The 23,515-nt window shown below is 36.0% G+C and overlaps 1 protein-coding gene across 1 annotated transcript; it reads right to left on the bottom strand.

Annotated features, from left to right (window-relative positions):
* Window positions 1-454: 454 nt before the first annotated feature.
* On the bottom strand, window positions 455-13,645 carry LOC121728743 (protein yellow). The gene is made up of 4 exons (XM_042116986.1): window positions 13,604-13,645; window positions 12,932-13,166; window positions 2,587-2,775; window positions 455-1,474 (listed from the first exon to the last, which is right to left on the bottom strand). Exons 2-4 carry the CDS (start codon window positions 13,152-13,154, stop codon window positions 456-458), a joined length of 1,431 nt encoding a protein of 476 aa, XP_041972920.1. The 5' UTR covers window positions 13,155-13,166; window positions 13,604-13,645; the 3' UTR covers window position 455.
* Window positions 13,646-23,515: the final 9,870 nt, after the last annotated feature.

Here is a 23,515-nt window from a genome sequence, read left to right as displayed (position 1 = left end):
ACTATTAAGTATCAGTATACATTCACTAACATTTAAGAGGAGTCCACACCGCCGTTTTTCCATACAAACGCTGTCCACTGTTTCCTCCCTGGATAATGCCGGTAGACTTATGATTTTTTTCCTGAATATCTATGGCCACTATTAGCATGTCCCTATGTTTTCTTTTTTTTCATAATTTTATTATTAAAAAAGATAAGAACGCCCAAAAACCTAAAAAAATGGCAAGATTTTCCTCTGTGTTCAAACACCCCGAAAACAAAACTGGCTAAAATATACAAAAAAAATAAAACATAGGAACACAGCTCAAGCCTTGCTTTAATTCTTAATGAAAAAGTACTTAAATCGGTTAAGTTTTGAAGAAGGAATCAGCGGACAACGAATCGAAGATTTTCAGTTCTTTTATTACAACGCCTGGTGTATCCTCTTAAGTAGATACGTACGAGTGCTACTAATTATTATTTTTTTAGATAATTCTGCTTTAACGACCATCGGTTTCTGTTTCGGGTTATGTAGCTAGGCTTCGGGAATTGGCTCGCAAAATATTGGCTCGGGAACTGCGGCACCAAGTTTTGTGAGAGCTGCAGGTTCGGGTTTGGGAGAGAAAACTGTTGATACTGGGGATTCAGTACGGACATGATATCAAAATTGTTGGAATACTGGGGAGGTGGAGTGAACGGAACGGACGGCTCGCACACGGTCCCGCGAACGAGTGCATCCAGGGGCGCCGAAAATATTCTAAAGTTGACATCGGTGTAATCGAGGTCGGATTCCAAAAATACGGGCATCTTATCAGAAATTACCCACACGGTTCTAGTCTCATCGATTTTGACGTCGCTAGGGAAAATTAGGCCGACATCGTCCTTATCGGCTACGGCGATGTTCTGGGGTTTGTACTGCAGGGCCGAGTTCCAGCAGCCGATGGCGTTCTGGTCGATCAAGCTGAACAGCTGGACGCCGCTGTCGTCCATGACCTTGGCGGTCGTGTGCGAGTTGGGGCCGCGGACGCCCACGACCTTGAAGTCCTTGTACGAATCGCCGACCTTGGTCTCATTTCTTAGGACGCGGGTCGACACCGCGAACTCGGTGTGGCTGGTCAGAGGGCTGAAGTAGAGGTTCCTGAACCCGTCCGAGCCGCGGGGTGACGCGGTTATCCCGAAGATGCCCTCGGCGTCCCACTGGAAGTTGAGGCCGGCGATGTTGAAGTCTCCGACGAGGGGGTCGGGCATGAAGTAGCTGTGCTTGAACCGCCACGACCTGTTGAGCTCCCAGGAGTATGCGATGAGGCCATAGCCCAGCTCGTCGGAGAAGTAGGCAAAGGTGTCGTCGCAGGTGCTGCCCTCGTCCAGCGCGATGTTGGCTATGAAGGTGGCGGGAACGATGTCCTCGGGCCGGAACACGTACCTGCGTATTCTGGTGTCGGTGTTGAGGTCGTATACGTTTAACGCATACGGACACACGTTTGTAACGTTCGGATCTGAAAAAAAAAATTTATCAAAAAATAAAAACCGACTTCCACAGTAAAATCAATATTATTAATATTCATATAAATGCCTTTTTAAAATTGGCTTAAGCCTCAACTATATTTATATAACTTTTGTATGGGCAAGCGCCCTAGCGTCATAAGTTTGCACAAAAGTGAAAAAAATTAGTCTTTCAGCGCTGCTACTTTGCTATAGTGCTTTTTAATTCTTATTTTATAACCGACTTCCAAAAAGGAGAAGGTTTCTCAATTCGACTGTATACAGTAACAGTAACAAAACTAAGTGATAATATTTTAGGGTATGTACTGTGTACGTGTTCCTTGTAGAGAGTTTACTGTGAAAGTAGCAGCGCTGAAAGACTAAATTTTTTTTCACTTTTGCATGAGCATAGGCCCGAGCATCATTTCCCCATACAAAAGTGAAAAAAATGACCTTTTAGCGCTGCTACTTTCACAGTGAACTCTCTACGAGGAATACGTACACACCCTAAAGTATTGTCACTTAGTTTTGTAACACCTGTATAGATAACGCTCACAACTGATTTGCGCAAAAATTCCTTCATCACACAGGAACCGTGCATTGTTTCTGGATAAAAAGTATCCTGTCCTTTCCCGGGACTAAAAGTTTAATTACTATACCAAACATGAAACAGCAGAATCGGTTGAGCGGTTTGGTCGTGAAGAGGTAACATACAGACACACTTTCGCAAATATAATATAAGTACAGTACTCCCAAATTAATAATGCACATGGAAATCTTCGCTAATTGTCGTAATCACGAAAACACCCGAATCTATGAAACTTGCATTTTACACCTTGCTCAAAGAAAATAGAAGTAAATATCATATAGCCGGTGGCTGTCCCCTGTCGCCGGTCACCGGGAAGCCATCGTGGCGTTACCATGGTAACGTCCAAGCAACGTCAGGCGCCTCTACGTCGCTAAAAGCGCTGTTTTTCTTAAAGTTAAGTTTAAAACAGCGCTTGCAGCGACGTCTTCCAACGCTCGGGAAATACGACCGTTGCCGAAAAATTACGAAAATTTCTATGCGCATTATCACTTTGGGAGCACTGTATGGAAGTATTTATAATATATAATATTTATTTACCATATCCGTAGGTGCCCACATCCAGGACCCAGAGACGGTCACACTTGTCCGCCTTAATCCGGTAGACGGTGGTCAGGCCGTTGTCGCAGTCGCCCAGCTGGTTGCCCGCGAAGCTCGGGTACGGGATCAGCTTGGGGGACGGGTCGTAGGGAGCGTCCAGGGGAATGTAGTTCAAAGTCCCGGGAATACCTGAAATAGTGGACAATCATATTATTTTGCTCTTAAGAAGGCGAATAAAAAAAATTCAAACGTAGTCCTTCTCTTTTCATTCTTCCGTCCGTATTTTTTAAGGTGAAAAAGAACAACGCGGAATCATCGCCAAGTAAGTTTTTCTTAATAACTCGATAACAATATTTTAAAAATCCGCTAGTACCTACAGTCCCTCGGTAATAGAATTTTATATTATTTATTAAATTATCGATTTAAAAAAATACACCGTTTAAAAAAAAAAAGAAATATTTGTGAAATTTAGATGCACCTTTGTAATTTTTTTCCGTCGAGAAAAAAAATTAAGATATCGTGTTTTACTACTGCGGACCCTCGCAAATATCTATGTTTAAAAAATGAAACAATTCATTGCTTAGTATCAAGTATGAAAATTAAATATAAGAACATTTTTTTTGCTTTAGTCGCCCTCTTAAGTAATGCTGGATGGGTCGGTTTGATCAGATAAAAGAATAGCCTCCATAGCAAACCCGCGTGAAATAGCGCTTGCGTTGCGCTGAGTTACTCAAGGGGATTAGGAATTTAGGTAAGTAACAAGAATTTACTTGTGTAAGCAATATTCTAGAATCTAGAGTTACTAAGGTCACATAAATCTAAGGTTGGGTTGCACCAGATGCGTGGTTAAAGTTGAAGTTAAAGTTATGGTTATAGTTAAGGCTAAATTTAACTTTAACTTTAACCTCAACTTTGACTGGAGAAATTGACAGATGACAGTTGGTCCAACAAGGTTATAAATGAACGTGGGCGGGGGCGCTGCTTGTAAAGGAGAACTGTCAAAAATTGTGTTTTTGTATGATGACAGCGTTAGTTCCTTTTTTCGCCACGTCCATTTAAAACCTTGACGAGCTCTATGGTTATGGTTAAATAATTATGGCGTCTTGATGGCGTCCATTTTTAACTTTAATTAAAGATTTGACATTTTGCATTGTAGTTAAAGTTAAAGTTACAGTTATAGTTAAAGTTAGTTGGTGCAACTCAACCTAACAAGTGTTTTTGTTATAAGCATCCTCGTGGAACCACTTCTAATATACCTAAAGCAGTAAAATGAAAAAAAATCTAAACGAATGGTTATAAAATAGTTTCATCGGTTTGTGTATCGTATACCGGTTATTCTTCTGTTTTGTTAAAATCCTTCTTTTGTTATCATCGGAAAAACCTTCTACGTCTTGACGAACTTTTTCAAGCGGGTTTACCCTTTACTTAAATACTTTATTAATCTATAGGTACTGATACAAATATAAAGGTAACATTATTCAATTAAAGGCACGTGATATACAATGTAGACCACCGATCACATTTTAGAACCTCGCGGTTTCTACGAGAGTGACTCATATGTTGTTAGCATAAAGGTCCTGTGAGCGGTAAAATGAATCTGAATAGGCGTGTCTAGCGAAGAAAAAGATAAACTATTGCATGTCAGATGATTTCGCCAGCCGCATCAGGCAGGTAATTATTTCCTCCTTCCCGCACTTATTATAATCGACGCTTACGTAATTGTTATCTAAACTATCGCCAATCGCCATCATAAGGTGCTCACTCACCGGGAGCATTCGCTTGTAATGTAACGTTACAGAGTCGAGCATTACATCAGTGAGGGAGGGGAACCGAGCATTACAATGCGCACCTATTGATTTTCGGAAAATTCTAGTGATTTCGCAAAAACACGTAAAATTAGATAATGCTGTTTATATTTTTCAATTTTTCTAAAAAAAGTTAGGTTTTTTGGGAAAACGCGAGCTGCCTTAGTAACATTGCACATTCTTATCGCTGATTGGCTTGATTTTTACTTACTGGCTAACTCTTATTCTGATTGGTTACTATCTTTTCCTATGTATCTTTGAGGTATTACACCATAGAATTTTAAAGGGTAAGAATGACAATGCCTCTTCATAGGAACTTTGCTTTTTATTTAACCTTTTTCTCATCTCAACTATAACCTTAGTTGAACTTTCAGCACTAATTTCACTTGTATCAGTCATTTTGTATTTACAGACACACTTTTAGATAACTTTTCGCACTATTTTTCAAGTCCAACTGCAATTTAAAAACTGCTAGCTCGCTTACAAAAACAACGCGTGACAATGAATTGACATTTAAAGCGTCAAGTCTGCAACCAATCAGAGAAGATGTTGCTGTGGGGCGCTTAAACCAACCAATCAGTGATTTTTTTCGATAATAACTAACGATTCGTTTCGCAATCTTACTAAGGCGACTCGCGTTTTCGCGAAAACACTACCTTTTGTAAGTAAAGTTGAAAAAGTAATCACAATTGTCTAATTATCCGTGTTTTCGCGAAGTCCCTAGAATTTTCGCGATAATTCGATTTATTTAATCATCCTACGACTTATACAAATAAACATATCAATATACAAAAAAACTTGCTACATAAATAAAAACAATGGGACAGAAGTCAGAACCGAATTAATAGCATAGACGAACTCTATTTATTGCAATAATATAAGTGGCAGGGTCAATTTAGATCGCAACACGACGCGTAGATGCATTTCTAAATTTGTACTGAATTGACTTGGAATTGACAGACTTCAATAATTGCGTGAGAGTTGAGAGGGCTTGCAAATCTGTTAAATCCATACAAATGCATCTACGCGTCACGTTGCAGTGCTAATCGACCCATGGTGTCTAAACACACTAGGCTAAAAACGCGGCTGAAGTTCCGCATGTTTACGCCTGCAATGCATTTTGAATTACCGATGACACACCATGCCGAAATTACGTCGCGCTAAATATAGCGCGACGTAATTTCGCAAACAATAGTATGCGTTAGATATTGCTGACGTAATCATGCGGAACTTCGGCCGCGTAACTTCGGCATGGTATGTGTAGACACTGGGTAAATTTACCTTAAATAATAAATATAATAATTTAAAAAGCTTTAAGATTAAAATAAAATTAATCTAGACCTGATACTTCCCCAGTTCAAATGTTTGGTAATTTGCATTTACATAAACTTTATGTATAATATAAAATATAAATATAATATACATAAAGTTTATGTTAGGTAAATGACTAGTGATTGGACAGTACCAGTCATTGGACAAAGCACAAAAACACAATAATATTTATGAAGGTTATTCTAAAAACTACATGTTTTAAAAGTAATATAATGTCTGATTTGCAAGAAAAACAGGTTATTTTTAAAGCTACTTTAATAAATATTGTGTTTTTGTGCTCTGTCCAATGACTAGTACTGTCCAATCACTAGTCATTTCAAACTACGAGTTCATGTCTAATCTCGTAAGTATCATTAAACGAGCTCTAATTTTGGGCAGACGTTGGAAAAAGTATGAGAAATAAAAACTGAAAAAAAGTAAACGAATACATTTAAAATAATATATCTTTAAAAGCATTAATTAATTTGCATTTAGTTTTTCATTAAGAACTACTATGTAGGCAGGAAATATAAATTATATTGAACGCCTTATAAAAATAGGAAACACTCAATTTATATGAATATCTTTATTAATATAAGGGGCTTTAATATTTATATTAATTGATTTTAATAGTATTAATGTAATTTAATAAAATTAAATTAAGAAATTTAAAAAAACCCCCGCTAAAACAACTTTAAAAAGTAATGAAATAATATTTACTGCCTTTAAGTTCAAATAATTCCTAACTTTTGTAAAGTAATATTTTAGTCCATAGTTGTTGTCACGGTGTGTCGGGGGACCGCCAAGTAAACTGCAACCTACAACCGCCAAGTCGCTGATTACCTATCTCGATTCAGATCGCTGTGAATTGATCCTTAAACTTGTTAAGTGAAATTAAACATCTAGAACAATTATGGACTAAAATATTACTTTACAAAAGTTAGGAATTATTTGAACTTAAAGGCAGTAAATATTATTTCATTACTTTTTAAAGTTGTTTTGGCGGGGTTTTTTTTAAATTTCTTAATTTAATTTTATTTCATACTTTTTAAACTTTTGTTGGTTATAGACTATAGTGCAGAATAATTCCTATCAACAGAATCATATTCTCATGATTGTCTCATCAATATCCTTTTCGATGAGGCCGTTAAAATGAGCCCAAACATGAAACCTCCACTTTGGGTTCATACGAAGCTCGGTTCCTATAGAATCCAGGTGATGCTGCAGCAGCAGCATGTAAATATTTACTGTTTATACTTTATCTACTTCTTACTGGTTGTCACAATTAAAATGAGCCCAAACACGAAACCTCTGCTCTTAGTTGGCGAGGAGTTGGATATCCTATTGATTACCAGGTGATGCTGCAGCACCAGATCAACTTTCCATTATTATGTGTATACGTATATTGCATATTCACAGATATCTCGAACTAGAATGAAATATAAAACCTATCAAACGACTACAAGTTGCTAACGGCCTTTCATGAACCAGATAAACCCTGATTGTCCAGAACTGAGCAGGCTGATGATGATGAATTATAGCTAAGAACACTCTCGATCATGTCAGCTTTCATACAAAAAAAAACTAGATCAAAATCGGTCCACCCGTTTGGATGCTACGATGCCACAGACAAACAGACAGACAGACAGACAGACAGACAGACAGACAGACAGACACGTCAAACTTATAACACCCCTCTTTTTTGTCGGGGGTTAAAAATGAACGTTTTCACACATTTTCTGTTTAGTAGTTACGAAAGCGGCGTCTTGTTTTAACCTACATCTAAAAATGTAGTGGTCAGTGTTTTTTTATAGTTTTCATTCTTTTCAAATACAGCCGCACCCGCGTGAGTGCAGTAGGTAGGTAGGTAGGAGCATACCAAGGGAATACTTTAGGTATAATTTCGTTGATTTAATGTATAAGCTAATACCATACAAAATGTCATCATTGTTCGTTTATAGGTTAATTGAAGAGTGACAAAATATCTATCATACTTTTCACATTTAAATTGATAGAAAATATTGAATAAGTTTTAAGTACTCCACGTCACACGTGCACGACACACTGATTTTATGTCAACTCCTTTGTGTTTCAATATATATTTTATTTTATGTAAACCGGTAGTAAGAGCGCCACTACCTACAAATTAAGCCAACCTATTTAATGGTCTGAAGTTTTGTCAAGTACCAGTTATGCAAGAGTACTTTCCGTGATCGTAGGTGTATATTGTGGGTGCCAATTACAATATTTTACCGTACATACTCGTAATTTATTGTAATAAATTACTATCATAACAGGTATTGATTTTCATAAGTAAAGTATGCAATAAAAAAATGTGAAGTTCCATTTTAATACTTTTAATATTGAAATAAAACTATTCTTGTACAAAGTATTGAGAAATTTTAATAAAGTGAAAATATTATGTATGCTAAGAGATGTAGCATAATATCTATTCGAGATTATATTATAAATAGAAAATAGGCTAAGAGATAACAAGGTTATATTATATTTTTAACGCGTATTTTCGTATGCTAATTCACATGAAAAACTGAAGTGTGTCGGCATTTTACTTGCGGGCGTGGGCTGTGTTATGTCTGTGTATTCGTGCGGCAAAATTACACAATTTCCTATAATTTACTGTAAACATCTAATGTATTGTAATAAATTATGAAATACAGGTAAACGCCCATATATTGAAAACCAGAGTAAATGAAGCCATATTCTCAGACGAATAATGAACAGTTTTTTTCAGCAGAGATCGCATTTTTCTACCGACAGCTTTTATGTAAAAGTCTATGCAATTAATGGATAAAATTTTGCGCGTACTTAAATGTTCAGACAAAAAATTTAAGTAAAAAAAAAAGCTTTGAAAATATTTGAAATTTGTATGCCTGATTTTAATTTAATATAAATCGTAATTTTTTTTTGTTAAATCTAAACTAATATTATTATAATTATTAGAAAAAGTCTTCTAATGCCTGTTTTCACCAACCGCCTCCTAACGCTAAGTGGTAGTGGTAGCGGCCATTAAGGGTACATATCCTTCAAGATTTCACGAATTTTTGTGTGTCACGTTCTCCTTAGGGCGTAAGAACTTTTGCAAAACATTACTTTTTTTTTAAATGTATTTGACAAATATCTCTTCGATCTTAAGTAGAAAACACTTAGCGTTAGGAGACAGTTGGTGAAAACAGGCATTAGTCTCATAAACTCCTAAGTCTGTAATTGATTTTATTAGACTAAAGGGAGAGTAGACACGGTAATATATTATAGGGTTCCAGCATGATTTCATACTTCGCGTATAAAACAGACAAAAAATATAAAAAACCGGCCAAGTGCGAGTTGGACTCACCCATGAAGGGTTTCGCAGCAGCAATAACGTTTATTTCTATGAAATTAAAAGGTTTTTGATTTATTTATATATTTCAGTTGATTTAATGAATGTTAAATTAAGGCTTACCATTTATGACGTCAAAAAAAACGACTAGCTAGATCTCGTTCAAACCAATTTTCGTTTGTAGTTTTTATAGTAATTTACATCACATATTTTTTTTATAATTATCATATACTTTAGAAGTTAGAGGGGGCGGACACACATTTTACCACTTTGGAAGACTCTCCTCGCAAACTATTCAGGTTAGAAAAAAATGATATTAGATACCCCACACGCATGGGTTAAATGAAAAAAAAAATTGTTTCAGTTGTACCTATTGGGACCCCTAAATTTTTTAAATTTTTTTCCATTTTTGTATCAAAATCTTAATGCGGTTCACAGACTACATGATCTACTTACCAAGTTTCATATAGTTTCGGAGAAAAGTGGCTATGACATACGAACGGACAGACAGACACGACAAATCTATAAGGGTTCCGTTTTTTGCCATTTGGCTACGGAACCCTAAAAAGGAGATTATTATTTCGTTAATGAATACGCATAAAGGTACGCGTAATAATTTTGTTACTGCACAATGCAACTGTTACGTCGTTCTTTCACGAACTCGGTTGAAACAGCTGGCTGTTACGTCACACGTACCGCCATTGAACTTTAAACTATATTTATAACTGTGACTCATCGTGAGTCACTTTGTTTACTGAAACTCTTCCACATCCGTCCGGATATTTTTACTAAAGTTTGAAGCTATTGAAAAAACTAATGCAATTGACAAAACTCTTAAACCCGCTACACACAAGCTAGGTTTTAGTAAAGATCAATAATAAATCCATTGAATAGCTTTTATTTTCCTGAAAAGCTTTTTTTTCTGTTTTTTAAATGGATTAGCATTGAACATTTTTGTCTCTTTAGGAAAGTATTTTTGGAACGAAATTCCTTATCGCGCGTTCGACGTAAAGCAAGCGCAGTCGCAGGCTGAAATTTGGGGGGGCCCCAAATTTCACTCACTAGTCATTACACTAAACACGTAAAGTACACCCTAAAGTATTATCACTTATTTTTGTTACAACCTGTATATTTTTTATCTGCGCCCTCGGATGGTTCTGGGTTGACAGCTGTCAAGGTTGGACGCTGTGGTGGTTAGGGGATAGCTAGAAATTACCTTTTATTATTTGGCAAGATTTTTCAATTTTTCAATTTGACCTTAGATTTTGGGGGGGGGGGGGGGGTTCATGTCCCCTGTGACCCCCTCTTCGGACCGCGCCTGACGTAAAGGCTAGATAGGCTAGACAGAACGATATTTGAGTTCGACACTTTTTTATTAATACCTGCATGGTAGGGGCAGAGGGCGTTGATAGTATTCCTGTGCGTCAACTAGATGACATTTTTTGAGAATAAACCGACGCGTTGTTAGTATTCCTGGGCGTTAGTATTCATAGGTGTTTTTTTAAATAATTTTTGATTATTAATATATTTTTATTTTTATTATTAATTATTAGTATAATAATATGTTACATACAGGTTTTTTGAAAATAAGAAATAACTTCCCGTGTCAATAATTGACACCTCTCATTTTTTAAATTTTTATATTAATGTTAATGTTCCGGGTTTTTCCACATTCGAAACTTTAAGATACAAAGACGGATAAAGAAACACATGACCTCCAAAATCAATATCTGCACAATATTTGAAAGTATATTAATATGACAATGGCATAATCATATAGGTGACTATGATCTATTATCGCTTATCAGTATCTGGATCACAGACTTCCGTAATTATCGGCGGCTAGAGGTCACAGCACTTACATTAACCAGTCGTTAACGTAACGTAGGTCCACGTGGCTAAAGGCACGGCCGGCTTTAAATTAAAGTCACTTTGATTTTTCGTACAGGCGTCACGTCTGACAATTATTAATAAACGGCGTTGCGTCCATAAAGTTATAGGTATATTAACTTTATGGTTACGTCTTATGCAATTGATGTCTGTCAATTCAATGCAAATTTAGAAATGCATGCTGAATTGAACCTACTCGTAGTATGTCCCTTGCACGTCACAGGGCCTAGACAAGCGGCAAGCGATTATCGTAAACGCCAACGCCACAAAATGTATGGGATTTGACACTGGCGTATATATACGAGTAGCTTTGATAAGGGGGGGGGGGGGGGGGTCCCTAACGTAAAAAATCGGCCAAGTGCGAGTTGGACTCGCCCATGAAGGGTTCTGCAGCGGCCTAAATACCTACTCTGCCTACGGACACGCTCCACAATATAATAATAATTAATATATTGTAAATAGAAAAAAAAAATACATGTACCTCGTATAAGATGGATAGTAATTGGGGGGGGACCCCCTCCCCCCTTATGCACGCCCATGGGATTTGACATTAGTATTCGCTAGCGAAGCGATGGCTTAATATGGCAAATCGCATATATTAATTTGTTAGGTTTCCAATAATCGCTTGCCACTTGTCCACTAGGGCAGTTCGGCTGCGGTCCGGTGACACCGCGCGCGCGCTTACGGCCTCCCGTCCGTATAATTTATATTATTTATTTAAAACTAGGTGACGCCCGCAACTGCGTTGCGTCCAAAATTCGTTTATTGCGCGAGAACAGTACTTTTTTCTGGGATAAAAAGTATTCTATGTCCTTTCTCGGGACTTAAAGTATCTCTATACCAAATTTCAGCAAAATCGGATGAGCGATTTGGGCGTGAAGAGGAAACAGACTTACAGACAGACAGACAAACAGACACATTTTCGCATGTGTAATATTATATTTTAATTTTATGTATTTTTCATAACTTTGCATAGGATTTAAAAAGTTTTTTTATTAAGAATAATAACTGTAAATCTTTTTAAAACATACTAGTACAAAGTAATTACTTTATGGTCATTTATTTCTTAATGATCTGAAGCCAGCTAGTATGACAAATATATATTGACAAATAGAGAGACAAATAGAAAAATTTAATTAATATTAAACTCATAATTTATCATGGAAAAACCGGTTAATAGTTTGACAAATTAAGCTTCCGATTTTTATGTTAATACCTATCTGTTTTGTATAGTGTGCATGATTATGCAGTACGAAAGTATAAACGTATAAATTATTGATAAATTAAACTTCACGCTAACAAAACTAGTTAATACTATATTACTAGTAACATTTAGTAGGTATTTAATGCAGTTTTAATAGGACATAAGAGCTTTTCATGTATCAGTTGTTTTAGATACAAAATATTAGGAAAAAGGAAACGCAGATAAGGTAGTAATTATTTTTGCATCAATTAATGATTATCTCTGTAGCTTACTCTTCAGTGTTTTGTTAGCCTTTCTAAAACTTTTTGAAACTGTCATAATCGTATTTTATTTTGACATGACATGACATTAATTTTCAGAGTCAATGTTAATAAATCAATTATAACAATTAAATATTTTTTGAGGCATTTACACTAAACTGCTCGCGAGATTTTATCTTGAGACATAATATCATTAATTGATTTGACTTAGTTCCGAGACCTGACATTTGGTACACAATTAAAGACGTGAGTGGAAGAAGCAGGTAAATAATAGTTAAAAATACGAATAAAATAAATATTTTTTTTGCATAAATGGAGCCTCCATTATTATATTAGGGCCGGAAAATGATTTGAAATAAAAAAAAAATTGAGTATTTTATGTTTAGACCAGTATATTAGCCAAATGATGAAGTAGGTCAGTTCCAAGATTAGTTAAAATTATACAGAAAATATTAGTTATTGTCCGTGTGTTATAAAATGTTACTTGTCTTGTTCTTCCACTTACGTCTTCAATTATCATTGAAAGTTAATGACTTACCTGGACGCCATCTGGGTACGCTAACGAATAGCTTGTTCCTCCAGCGTTCAATCCCGACTGGAAGGGCGTTCTGTGGGATGAGCTCCCCGGTCTGGTAGGCCTGCTGCTTGGAGTACGGATCGGGGTAATCCCAGTCCAGCATGTTCCAGGAGTAGTGCTCGGTTAGCTTGACGGCCCCCGAGCTCAGAGCTACCAGCCCACATAGTACAAGAAACTCTTTCATCTCGTGAAAAATCTGCAACAAAAATTCACGATTTCACTTCTCACTTCGATGTCAATTTGTTGATGCTTTTAGTGGTAGACTAATTTTAGTGGTTTTAAGTAATGAATCATTTTTTTATCCCGCAGGTTAACGTATTTTTTGTGAAGAAAACTATCCTATTAACTTGGTTTTGAGCCCGCAACACTCGCGCATTAAAAATTGCGCAGGAATCGTCAGTACATTTTCCATGATAAGTCCACTCCTACGGTCTGCGGGGCTCAAAGCATGCTGCATAACAAAATTCTTCTTAATTGGGCAGACGGATAAACGCACTATCGCATTGATAAAACCTCATTTTATTTCAGAAAACCTAAGCCATTTCTATGGTTCTAGTTGTTCGAATTATATTAATTAATATTCAAAGCTTAAAGCATGTATTCGGTTTGCTTTAATTATTATTAGTTACGTACACTTGCACCGCGTTAAGTGCGTGTCGATAATCCGAGGAACACTGAATTGAACCAACTCACCCTAACAGTTTTAAACTCCCACCTCCTACTCGCCTTTCGTATACCGGTGTTTAGGAACAAATTACGAGATCGCACGAATACTATTACGAACATAACCGCGATACACCACATCGGTAAATATTGTGCAACAAGTATAACAATTAATTAATATAATTAGGGGAACAGAATGACCCCAGTGCCGTAGAAAGGGGGTTGAAGAATTCAATTATTAAAAATAAAGAACTGCACTTTATGAAAAACCCTGAAATTCTGTCAACTTGCTTTCAATATGAACTTTAAATCTTTTTGCAGACTGTAAGTTATTTGTAGGTGAATTTGTTTTTTTTAATCGATTTACGTTCTCATATTTTAATCGACTTTTGGAAAAAGGAAGATAACATCTTCCTTTTTCCAAAAGTCTTCGATCCGTGATTATAATTTTTGCAGGCTAATTTATTTTTTTTAGTGCGGTCATAATAATCTTCGTCTTTTATTGAGGAAAAAAACACATTTTATTAACATTAGAGACTGACCTGTAAAAGCCGTCCAAGTGCGAGTCGCGATCGCAAGAATTAAAAAAAATGCAAGGTTCCGTAAAAATATAAAAATACAATAGCTCATCGTATTCTACTTTTTAGTATCGAGTATTTACTAGTTTACCTCTAGAGTCTAGTATAATATTATACTAGACTCTAGCTACCCTATATTATAGGGCAGCTAGTCTTTAATCTTTTTAATATTATTTATATATTACATATTTTAGTTGTAAAAAAATATTAAGTTTATGTACTTATACCAAAGCCTACAAGTATTTACTTGTAGGCTTTTGGTATACATGCAAAGTTTGGACAACGGAGCGAGGATCATATTATTATCAGTGTGTGTGTGTGTGACGAGCCATTTGTTTAGAGCCATATAACCCTATGACAAAGTCCTGTGATCAGATACTAGTTTCATTGGATTCGTCTGTGTGTTGATTATTTTTTTAATTTCGTGTACGGAACCCTGAAAACAGCAAATTAACTACGTAATTGTTTCTTGTTTTTTACAATTATTTTAACAAAAAATTTAAACCGACTCCCAAGGTAAAAACAATAAAAACATCCTTATAATAATAATATGAACTAAAAAGTATTAAATAATTTTTCCTATCTAATAGTGCCTTTTTCGCAATTCGGCTAAACCTCAACTATTTCTGTACTTAATCTTCATTATTTTGAAGTCGGTACCAGATAGCTGAATCTTCAGTTCTCTGACAGAATATTTGAATCTTTTGGAACTGCTGACCCTGACGTGGTAATGATGATGAATGTAATTTGCATATGCTGTCAGTTCTTAAAACAGCGCCTAAACCCCCAAACTCGTATCTATAAGGAATCCGGAATTCTCTTAGTATCTTCGGAACCATAGTATACCTTGGTGCAAAATCTTGAGTTTTGGTAGCATATGCTTAGGATACTTCTCATAAAACCAAAATCACCATAATATGTTTCCATATAAATTTTGAGGAGTTCCCTCGATTACTCATGAATCCCATCGTCAGATCACCACGTTTCTGAAAATGGGACCAAATTGGAGTGAAACCTAATGTAACAAAACAAAAATTTTGAAAATCGGTACACAAATGGCGGAGCAATCGTTGAACATATAAAAAAATATCACAGCCGAACATATAAACATAACCTCCTACTTTTTGGAAGTCGGTTAAAAAAAGGTTTATTATAGATATATTCACGCATTATAATGAAGTGTGGGAAATGACAGTTCAATATAAAATCAATTAGCAAATCCATTGAATACATCATTATGATTATTATATTCAATTACTGTTAGGTAAGACGGACGCCTGCTCTACATAATGCCAAATAAATTTCTGTATTCATTCACTACTGATTCGCCCCGGCTTCGCTTGGGTAAGAGTTTAGGATGAAGAATAGTTTTATTATTTATCTGTAACTAATAGATATACATCTATGCATCGTGCACGATTTCCGAAAGAATCCAGAGAAAGTAGCCTATTTTTTACTCCACAGTCTATTCCATACTTGGGAAAAATTTCTTAATTATACGCCCTAGTTTCGGGGACTATTATAAGCATACAAACAAACCTTTCCTCTGTATTACCTATATGAAATTTTTCGTTTTTACACTAATCCTTCTTGTGAGTCTTGAGAAAGACTTAGTACAGTTAATACAACTTTATAAAAAAAAACTTACAGCAACAAAATATGAACAGTAAATTCAGTCCCACTTTCTGTCGTTCTTTTGTTTCGTTCATTTATTAGTGGATGAATGTTGCCTAAAGTTTTCATATATTGGTCACGCGCCAATGGTGCCTTATTATAGAGTTGTACTCGTATAATATATCCGATGACAGTATTATATTTCGTTTTACGCCAGTAGCAAAATCTCTTATTACAGTTCAAGCTAATCTAATATTCTTTCCTAAAAATAATCCGCTTATTTGGAGCAGTTTGACTTGTCAGCCTTTTACATTGTCTCGCTCGATCAATGTCAAAATTTCTCAGTGATTAATAAATTCCTGATACATACAAATATTGGTATAAGAAAATTATTGCGTCATAGTTTATTGAAAAAAAGTTCCTAGCTATAATCGTATTTAAAAGTTCCACAAAACCCTTTCAAATAAAATTGATACACTAATGATTTATAAATAAAACCGGCCAAGTGCGAGTTGGACTCGCCCATGAAGGATTCCGCAACAACGACAAGGTTTATTTTTTGTGAAATTAAAAGGTTTTTTATTTATTTTTATGTTTCAGTTGATTTAATGAAAGTAATTTAAGGTTTACCATTTATGACGTATAGAAAAAACTACTAGCTAGATCTCGTTCAAATCAATTTTCGTTGGTAGTATTTATAGTAATGTATATCATATGATTATTTTTTTAGACTTATCATGCCCCTACTTTAGAAGTTAGAGGGGGGGGGGGGGGACACATTTTACAACTTTGGAAGAGTCTCTCTCGCAAACCATTCAGGTTAGAAAAAAATTATATTAGAAATCTCAAAGTGATTTTTATGACCTATTCATAGATATCCCAGACGCATAGCTTAGATGAAAAAAAAAAATGTTTGCTACAGTTGTACCTATGGGTACCCCTAAAATTTTTCATAATTTTTCCATTTTTGTATCAAAATCTTAATGCGGTTCACAGACTACATCTACTTACCAAGTTTCAATAGTATAGCTCTAGTTTCGGAGAAAAGTGGCTGTGACATACGGACAGACAGACAGACAGACACACAGACAGACAGACACACAGACAGACATGACGAATCTATAAGGGTTCCGTTTCTTGCCATTTGGCTACGGAACCCTAAAAAACGTGACTCCACTCATTTAAATTATGTTCATTTAGAAAAAGTCTTAAAATAATGTATAACACTAGTTTTCCCGCGGCTTCGCTCGCGTTAAGATGTATTATTGTATACAATCTTTCATCCCCTTAGGGGTGGAATTCATCAAAATCCTTTCTTAGCGGATGCCTTGGTCATAACATCTACCTGCATGCCAAAATTTCATTCCGATCCGTCCAGTGGTTTGGGCTGTGTGTTGATAGATCATCACTATGTCAGTCAATCAGTCACCTTTGAGTCTGATTAGCATATTATTATAACTAGCTATTTGACCGAGCTTTGCTCGGTATTCGATAAAACACGAATAAAATGACATTTTCTAAAAATGATTCCTAGCTTGATCGATTTATCGCCCCCGAAACCATATATACTAAATTTACTAAAAAACTTATATACTAAATTTACTAAACCAAATATACTAAATTTCATGAAAATCGTTGGAGCCGATTCCAAAATTCCAATCTTTAATATAAAAATGAGTCGCTGAATGTGTTGCTAAGCGCAAAACTCGAGAACGGTTGGACCGATTTCGCTAATTCTTTTTTTAAAATATTCCTTGAAGTACGAGGATGGTTCTTACGCAGAGAAAAATTAAAAAAAAAAATTAATTAAATTTCCTCAAAAAGTCTAAAAACAACACTTTTATATATAAAAATGGATTTTCAATTGTGTTAGTAACGCTAAAACTCGAAAACGGTTGAACGGATTGGGCTAATTTTAGTCTTAAAATATTCGTAGATGTCCAGGGAAGGTTTTAAAGTGACACGAAGTTCACCAGGACAGCTAGTTATATATAAATAAGACCGAAAAGACTACTGAAAATTCAAATTGAAAGTATATACAGGAACAAAATGTATTCAATTATTATTAGTTACTTCAAAAATATTATATTTGCCTCAATATAACAGGACAATGGACATTACAGTACCTCTAGTGAAGATAATTTTTAGTGTCATAATTTAGACTTAAACGCGCGCGCGTGTCAATTATTGATTTTATCCTCTAAAATTATAAAAAAAAAACTATAAAGCTGTCATGGTGTGCTACATGGCTTCTTCAACATACTTAAATGTAGAGTTAGTATAATGTATCGATACTACTGTAATAGTATAAATACATTATACTACTATGTATATAAAGTATGAAGTAAAGGATAAAATATACAAAAACAAAAGTAATTTTCCTAAATATGTCCTTAGTTGATTAACTTAATTAACATACTGCGAACAAACGGGCTCATGGTATTTATATGGTAGGTTATTACTTTACTCTAAACGAATCCTACTAATCCTATCCTACTAATATTATAAAGGCGAAAGTTTGTTTGGATGTATGGATGTGTGGATGTATGGATGTTTGTTACTCTTTCACACAAAAGCTACTGAACGGATTTTAATGAAACTTTACAATAATATAGCTTATACATCAGAATAACACATAGGCTACAATTTTAACCGACTTTCAAAATGGGGGAGGTGTTATGTTCGTTTTCTTATATTCAACGATTACTCCGCCGTTTGTTAACCGATTTTCAAAATGTTTCTTTTGGTGTATAGGGTATCATCCCAATTTGGTATAATATTCACAAAAGTGGTGATATGATGAAGGATATATAAGTAATCGAGGGAACTCCTCAAAACTTATAGGGAAACATGTGGTGACTTCGGTTTCGTGAGAAGTATTCTAAGCATATGCTACCAAGAAGTTAGATTTTGCACCGAGATATACCTGTATACCGTAGTTCGGAAGGTGCTGAGAGAACTCCTGATTCTTTATAGATACAAGTTTGGGAGTTTCGGCGTTGTTTTAAGAACAGAAAGCATATGCTACTATACAAATTCCATTCATCATCATCATCATCATCACTACCATATTATACCATTTCATAGTCTTTTAGATCGAGACTCGAGTTTGTCAAGCGATAATTAAAAAAAAACTATAGGTACCTACCTAATATTATAAACCTGAAGAGTATGTTTGCTTGAACGCGTCAATCTCAGGAACTACAGGTCCGATTTAAAAACTTATCTCAGTGTTAGATAGATCATTTATCGAGTAAGACTATAGGTTATATTATATTATCACGCTAAGACTAATAATACGACCGATGAAACTCAGGAAAATGTGGGAAAAACGGGGGAAATATTTTTAAGGGAAAATGTACGGTTTCTGTAAAATTCCTAATTTACGCGGGCGAAGCCGCGCGGGACATCTAGTATAATATTAAAGCACCTCTATACCAACGATATAAGGGCCACTTTCAAAGTATAAGTTCCTAGGCAAAACGATTCTGAACAGGCCGTAGCTAATATTTAGTCATCGAGGTCACGGCAGCCTTTTATCATATCATAATCAGCTGAATTAGAGAGGCTGTTCATTGAATAAATATATCAAATGTTCACATACAAGTGAAACAATATATAGTCAGTATTTTTATAATATTATATCGAACGCGATGTCGAATAATCGTAAACTCTGGTGGGGTGTTATTTGGCGACCATTTTCTAGTATTTTCTTGTATAGGTTTGAATAATTGATGTTAAAAATTATAGTTTTTAATTTTTTTTACAATTTAAATCTTTGATCCTTAGTTTTAAAAACTTTGCTTGACGATAATTGTAACCGGTGATTTTCCTATTAATTATTATGTTAAAATCAAAAGTACCACCTACGCTAGTGCTCGCTGACCTATCATGGCAATGTGTGCACGGGCATAATCGCGTGCAACACGTTGTATGGAGTAATCCGATCGACTGTCTACCGTGGCCTTGTTACGGCCCCGCTACATTTCTCATTAGATAATAACTAAATAGACGTATCAGAGCTTTTAGTCCACAGGCGAAAATCATGACGAAAATAAACTTCTTATTTGACGACCTCTGTGGCTCAGTGGTAAGCGCGTTGGTAGCTCAAGCCGGGGGTCGTGGGTTCGAATCCCGCCGACGGAATAAAAAGTTTCCAAAGTTCCTGGGTCATGGATGTGTATTAAATATGTGTAAATTGTGTATCATATAATAAAAATCTTAAATATATGCATAGTATAAAAATATTAAATATATTTCCGTTGTCTGGTACCTGTAACACAAGTCCTTCAGGTACTTACCACGGGGCCAGACAGACGTGGTGTGAAGCGTCCATAGATATTATTATTATTATTATCTTTTTCATGAATCATGACTAATGAAGATTTGTCATGAAAAAGATAAACTGATGAATGGAGCATAAAAATACTGAAGTTGATAATAAAATAAAATAATTAATTACTGAACATCATAGACGTAGCCGATGATGCGTTCGTTACAATAGGCTTTGAACGTTTAGTCACAGAAGCCGAGGCGTTGAAAATTTATTGTACGCGCGTGAAAAATTTTGTTAGTGTGCGATACGCGCATGCGCTTTCATACAAATTGTATGGAGGCGGATTTTTGCGATGAGCCCCGGCACGCTGAGCCCCGGCACGGCCCGTCTCAGTGTGCTCACTCCTTTAGTCGGTAAAACCTCCGGCGCACTGAGCCGGAGGGAGTCGAACATACAGCTACCAAACTCCTGCCCGTTCCCCCGAGGGGGCCGGGGATGCATAATGCATTTCCCCTCCTCAAAAAAATATGTTTTTTGTAAAGTTAATATATTGTTTTAGTTTAGATACTACAGATATACTTTATTAGGTAGTTTACCAGTAAGTATAAAAACTCCTCCATCGATAGCTGTACTAGCTAAAAGCCGAGCTTTGTGAGGGCTCGCGTCATCACACCTTGACTGACTGATGATAACACATCTACGTTTAAATAAAAATTACTGTGTTAAAGCACTCAAGGGCGTCAAGCAGGGTGACCCGCTCTGTCCCAAACTTTTTACCTGCGTCCTTGAAGAAGTCTTTAGGAAACTGGAAGGTCCCTGAACGGCAATGGACATTGCAGTTGGCAAGAAAAGGTTAACAAACCTTCGTTTTGCTGACGACATTGTCTTGTTCGCTGCCACAGCCGCGGAACTACAAAGAATGCTCCACGAGCTGAGCGCTGCGGTGGGACTAGCAATAAATAGGTCCAAAACTAAAATAATGACCAATAGCACGAAGCGTAGGGTCGAATTAGACGAGCAAGATAATATGCAATATGTGGACGAGTACATCTACTTGGGCCAGTTAGTCCCCTTTGAAAATTGACATGGGAAGGGAGTCGATCGCAGAATCGAAAACGCCTGGAGGAGCTACTGGTCCATGAAGACGCTAATGAAGGGGGATTTACCTATCTTCCTGAAGCGAAGACTAGTTGACATGTGCACTCTGCCCGTCCTAACTTACGGTGCACAAACTTGGTCATTGACCGATTTGCAAAAGTCCCAACTCGGGGTATGCCAAAGAACGATGGAGCACAATATGCTAGGAGTTAAACTTCTCGGTAAAATGAGAAACAGCATACTGCGCTGAGCGCTCAAAAATGGGAATCAAGGACGTAGGAGTAAAGTCGACAAAGATCTCAACAGAGTGGGCAACGGAAGATGGACGCCGCCGCCGTGGCTGGCCTAGGAAAGATAGCGCGATGAGCTGGAAGCATACCAGCCAGGCTGGCCAGCGGTGGCGCAGGAGCGAGCACAATGGAAGACCTTGGGGGAGGCCTTTGCCCAGCAGTGGCATTAAAATAGGCTAAAAAAAATAATGTTTAAGCACAAATCAACAGGCATGATAGTTTTTTCCGTAAAGTGTACCACAAAATGTAAAGGTTGTGGCCTGTGGGATATACTAGGGCACCCTTCGCTCGTCCTGATAAAATAGGTATAAAATGGCCAAAATAGACACTAATATTATGAATGTGAAACTGTACTGTCTGTCTGTATGTCATCTCATCACGCTTTAACGGCTAGACCGATGTAATGAAATTTAGATACTTTGAATCACTACTAGATGATGGTAATATAATAAATTGTTTATTTAATTTACTATACGCACTGATCAATAATATTTATAAAATAAACTCAAATCTAATCTAATATATAAAAATAAGTTGAGTTTTCCTTCCTGACACTATAACTCGAAAACGCACGAACCGATTTCCACGGTTTTGCATTCGTTGGAAAGGTCTCGGGCTCCGTGAGGTCTATAGAAAAAAAAAATCAGAAAAAACTTCAAGAAAAAAACCGGAAAACAGGGAAAATCATTTTATGGCAAAACAACGTTTGCCGGGACAGCTAGTTTTTATTAAAATCAAGCAAACACTTTAGAAACTTGTAGATATTATGTAGTTATCACACTCCTTGAAATTTAAGCAATTTCAAGGAGTGTGATAACTACATAATATCTACGTAATATAATACGTATCTACGTGTATGTCATCGAAGTGGCCCTGTTTTTGATAGTAGTATAGTTATAGCTAGCTAGCTACTGTTATAATACGGCGGACTATACAATCCGACTGTGACATCTATACTGTCTAGAAATTATATCTGTGCATTACATTCATATCAAGGCTAAAGCTTCCATCTTAAAAATATAAGTAGCCTTTGCCAACCTATTTGTTCATATTATGTTGTTGTAACTATTTAGTGATAGACGGTCTTACCACAAAAACTAAACATCTGTTGAACAGTTGTTTTGAGACCATTTTGTACTGAATTTTTCTCTAATCAACTGTTCAACAGGTGTTTAAATCTTTTGTGGTAAGACCATAAAGTTAATATACCTAGCGGAATAGAGAAACAAAGGCCTGAGCAAGAGAGATGTCACTATCAGTAACACTGCGTGGTAAACAGAGACGTGTGATACATGACAGCAGCAATCTTTTTTTGACGTCCAGTCGGCACGTGCCGCACGTTGACAATTTAATCTCATAGAATTCATGTTCAATCATGCTTGTGTAAGTGTATAAGTACACATATTTTTCACACAGATGAAAACCAATTTTGGTTTCGTTTGACAGCTCGAGATTGTTGCTCTATTCCGCTAGGTATATTAACTTTATGGGTAAGACCGAGAGTTTAACTTTAGACTATATCGTGATGGTTCAAATCTTACTGCCTTTTATCTTTAAATTAATTGTTACAAGGCACCGGAAACGAGTTAGTCATTTCAAGTAGCATTATTAAGGAAAAGCCCAATTAACTGCAATTATATTTTGTGAACACCAAACTGTTACTTAGAATTAGTATATAAACATTAAATAAGTAAGATCTATGATACGATTTGAAGCACTTAAAATTTAAATCCATGTTTTCCTTAAAATTATTACGTTCAAACTATTGTTGTACAGCAATTATTATAGTCAAGTATGTTTGTGAATGTATTCTTGGCAACTAGGTTTATTTTTCAAATTTTAACTTTAACTATGTGTTAATAGGTTTTTAGTTTGTACCATATAAATCGTCTAATCCACACCTTAACGGCAATTTATTGTTAAATAAACTTGTTTGAAATAATATAAAACCCATACACAGGTTTCAGTGACGGTAGCCGGTTTCGTTGAAATCGGGCCAGTTACGCAGGATTAATTTTTTTATAGT

The sequence above is a fragment of the Aricia agestis genome, chromosome 7 (assembly GCF_905147365.1).
Source record: "Aricia agestis chromosome 7, ilAriAges1.1, whole genome shotgun sequence".
NCBI lineage: Eukaryota > Metazoa > Arthropoda > Insecta > Lepidoptera > Lycaenidae > Aricia > Aricia agestis.
Note: the sequence above shows the minus strand (reverse complement) of the source record. Positions and strands in the feature narration are given on the sequence as shown.

Bases quoted from the DNA above. Each gene is read 5' to 3' on its own strand.
- LOC121728743 (XM_042116986.1), bottom strand. From the start codon at position 13,154: ATGAAAGAGTTTCTTGTACTATGTGGGCTGGTAGCTCTGAGCTCGGGG. The intron at 2,776-12,931 runs GTAAGTCATTAA...CCACTATTTCAG, and splicing joins CGTACCCAGATGGCGTCCAG to GTATTCCCGGGACTTTGAAC. The intron at 1,475-2,586 runs GTAAATAAATAT...TTTTTTTTTCAG, and splicing joins TGTGGGCACCTACGGATATG to ATCCGAACGTTACAAACGTG.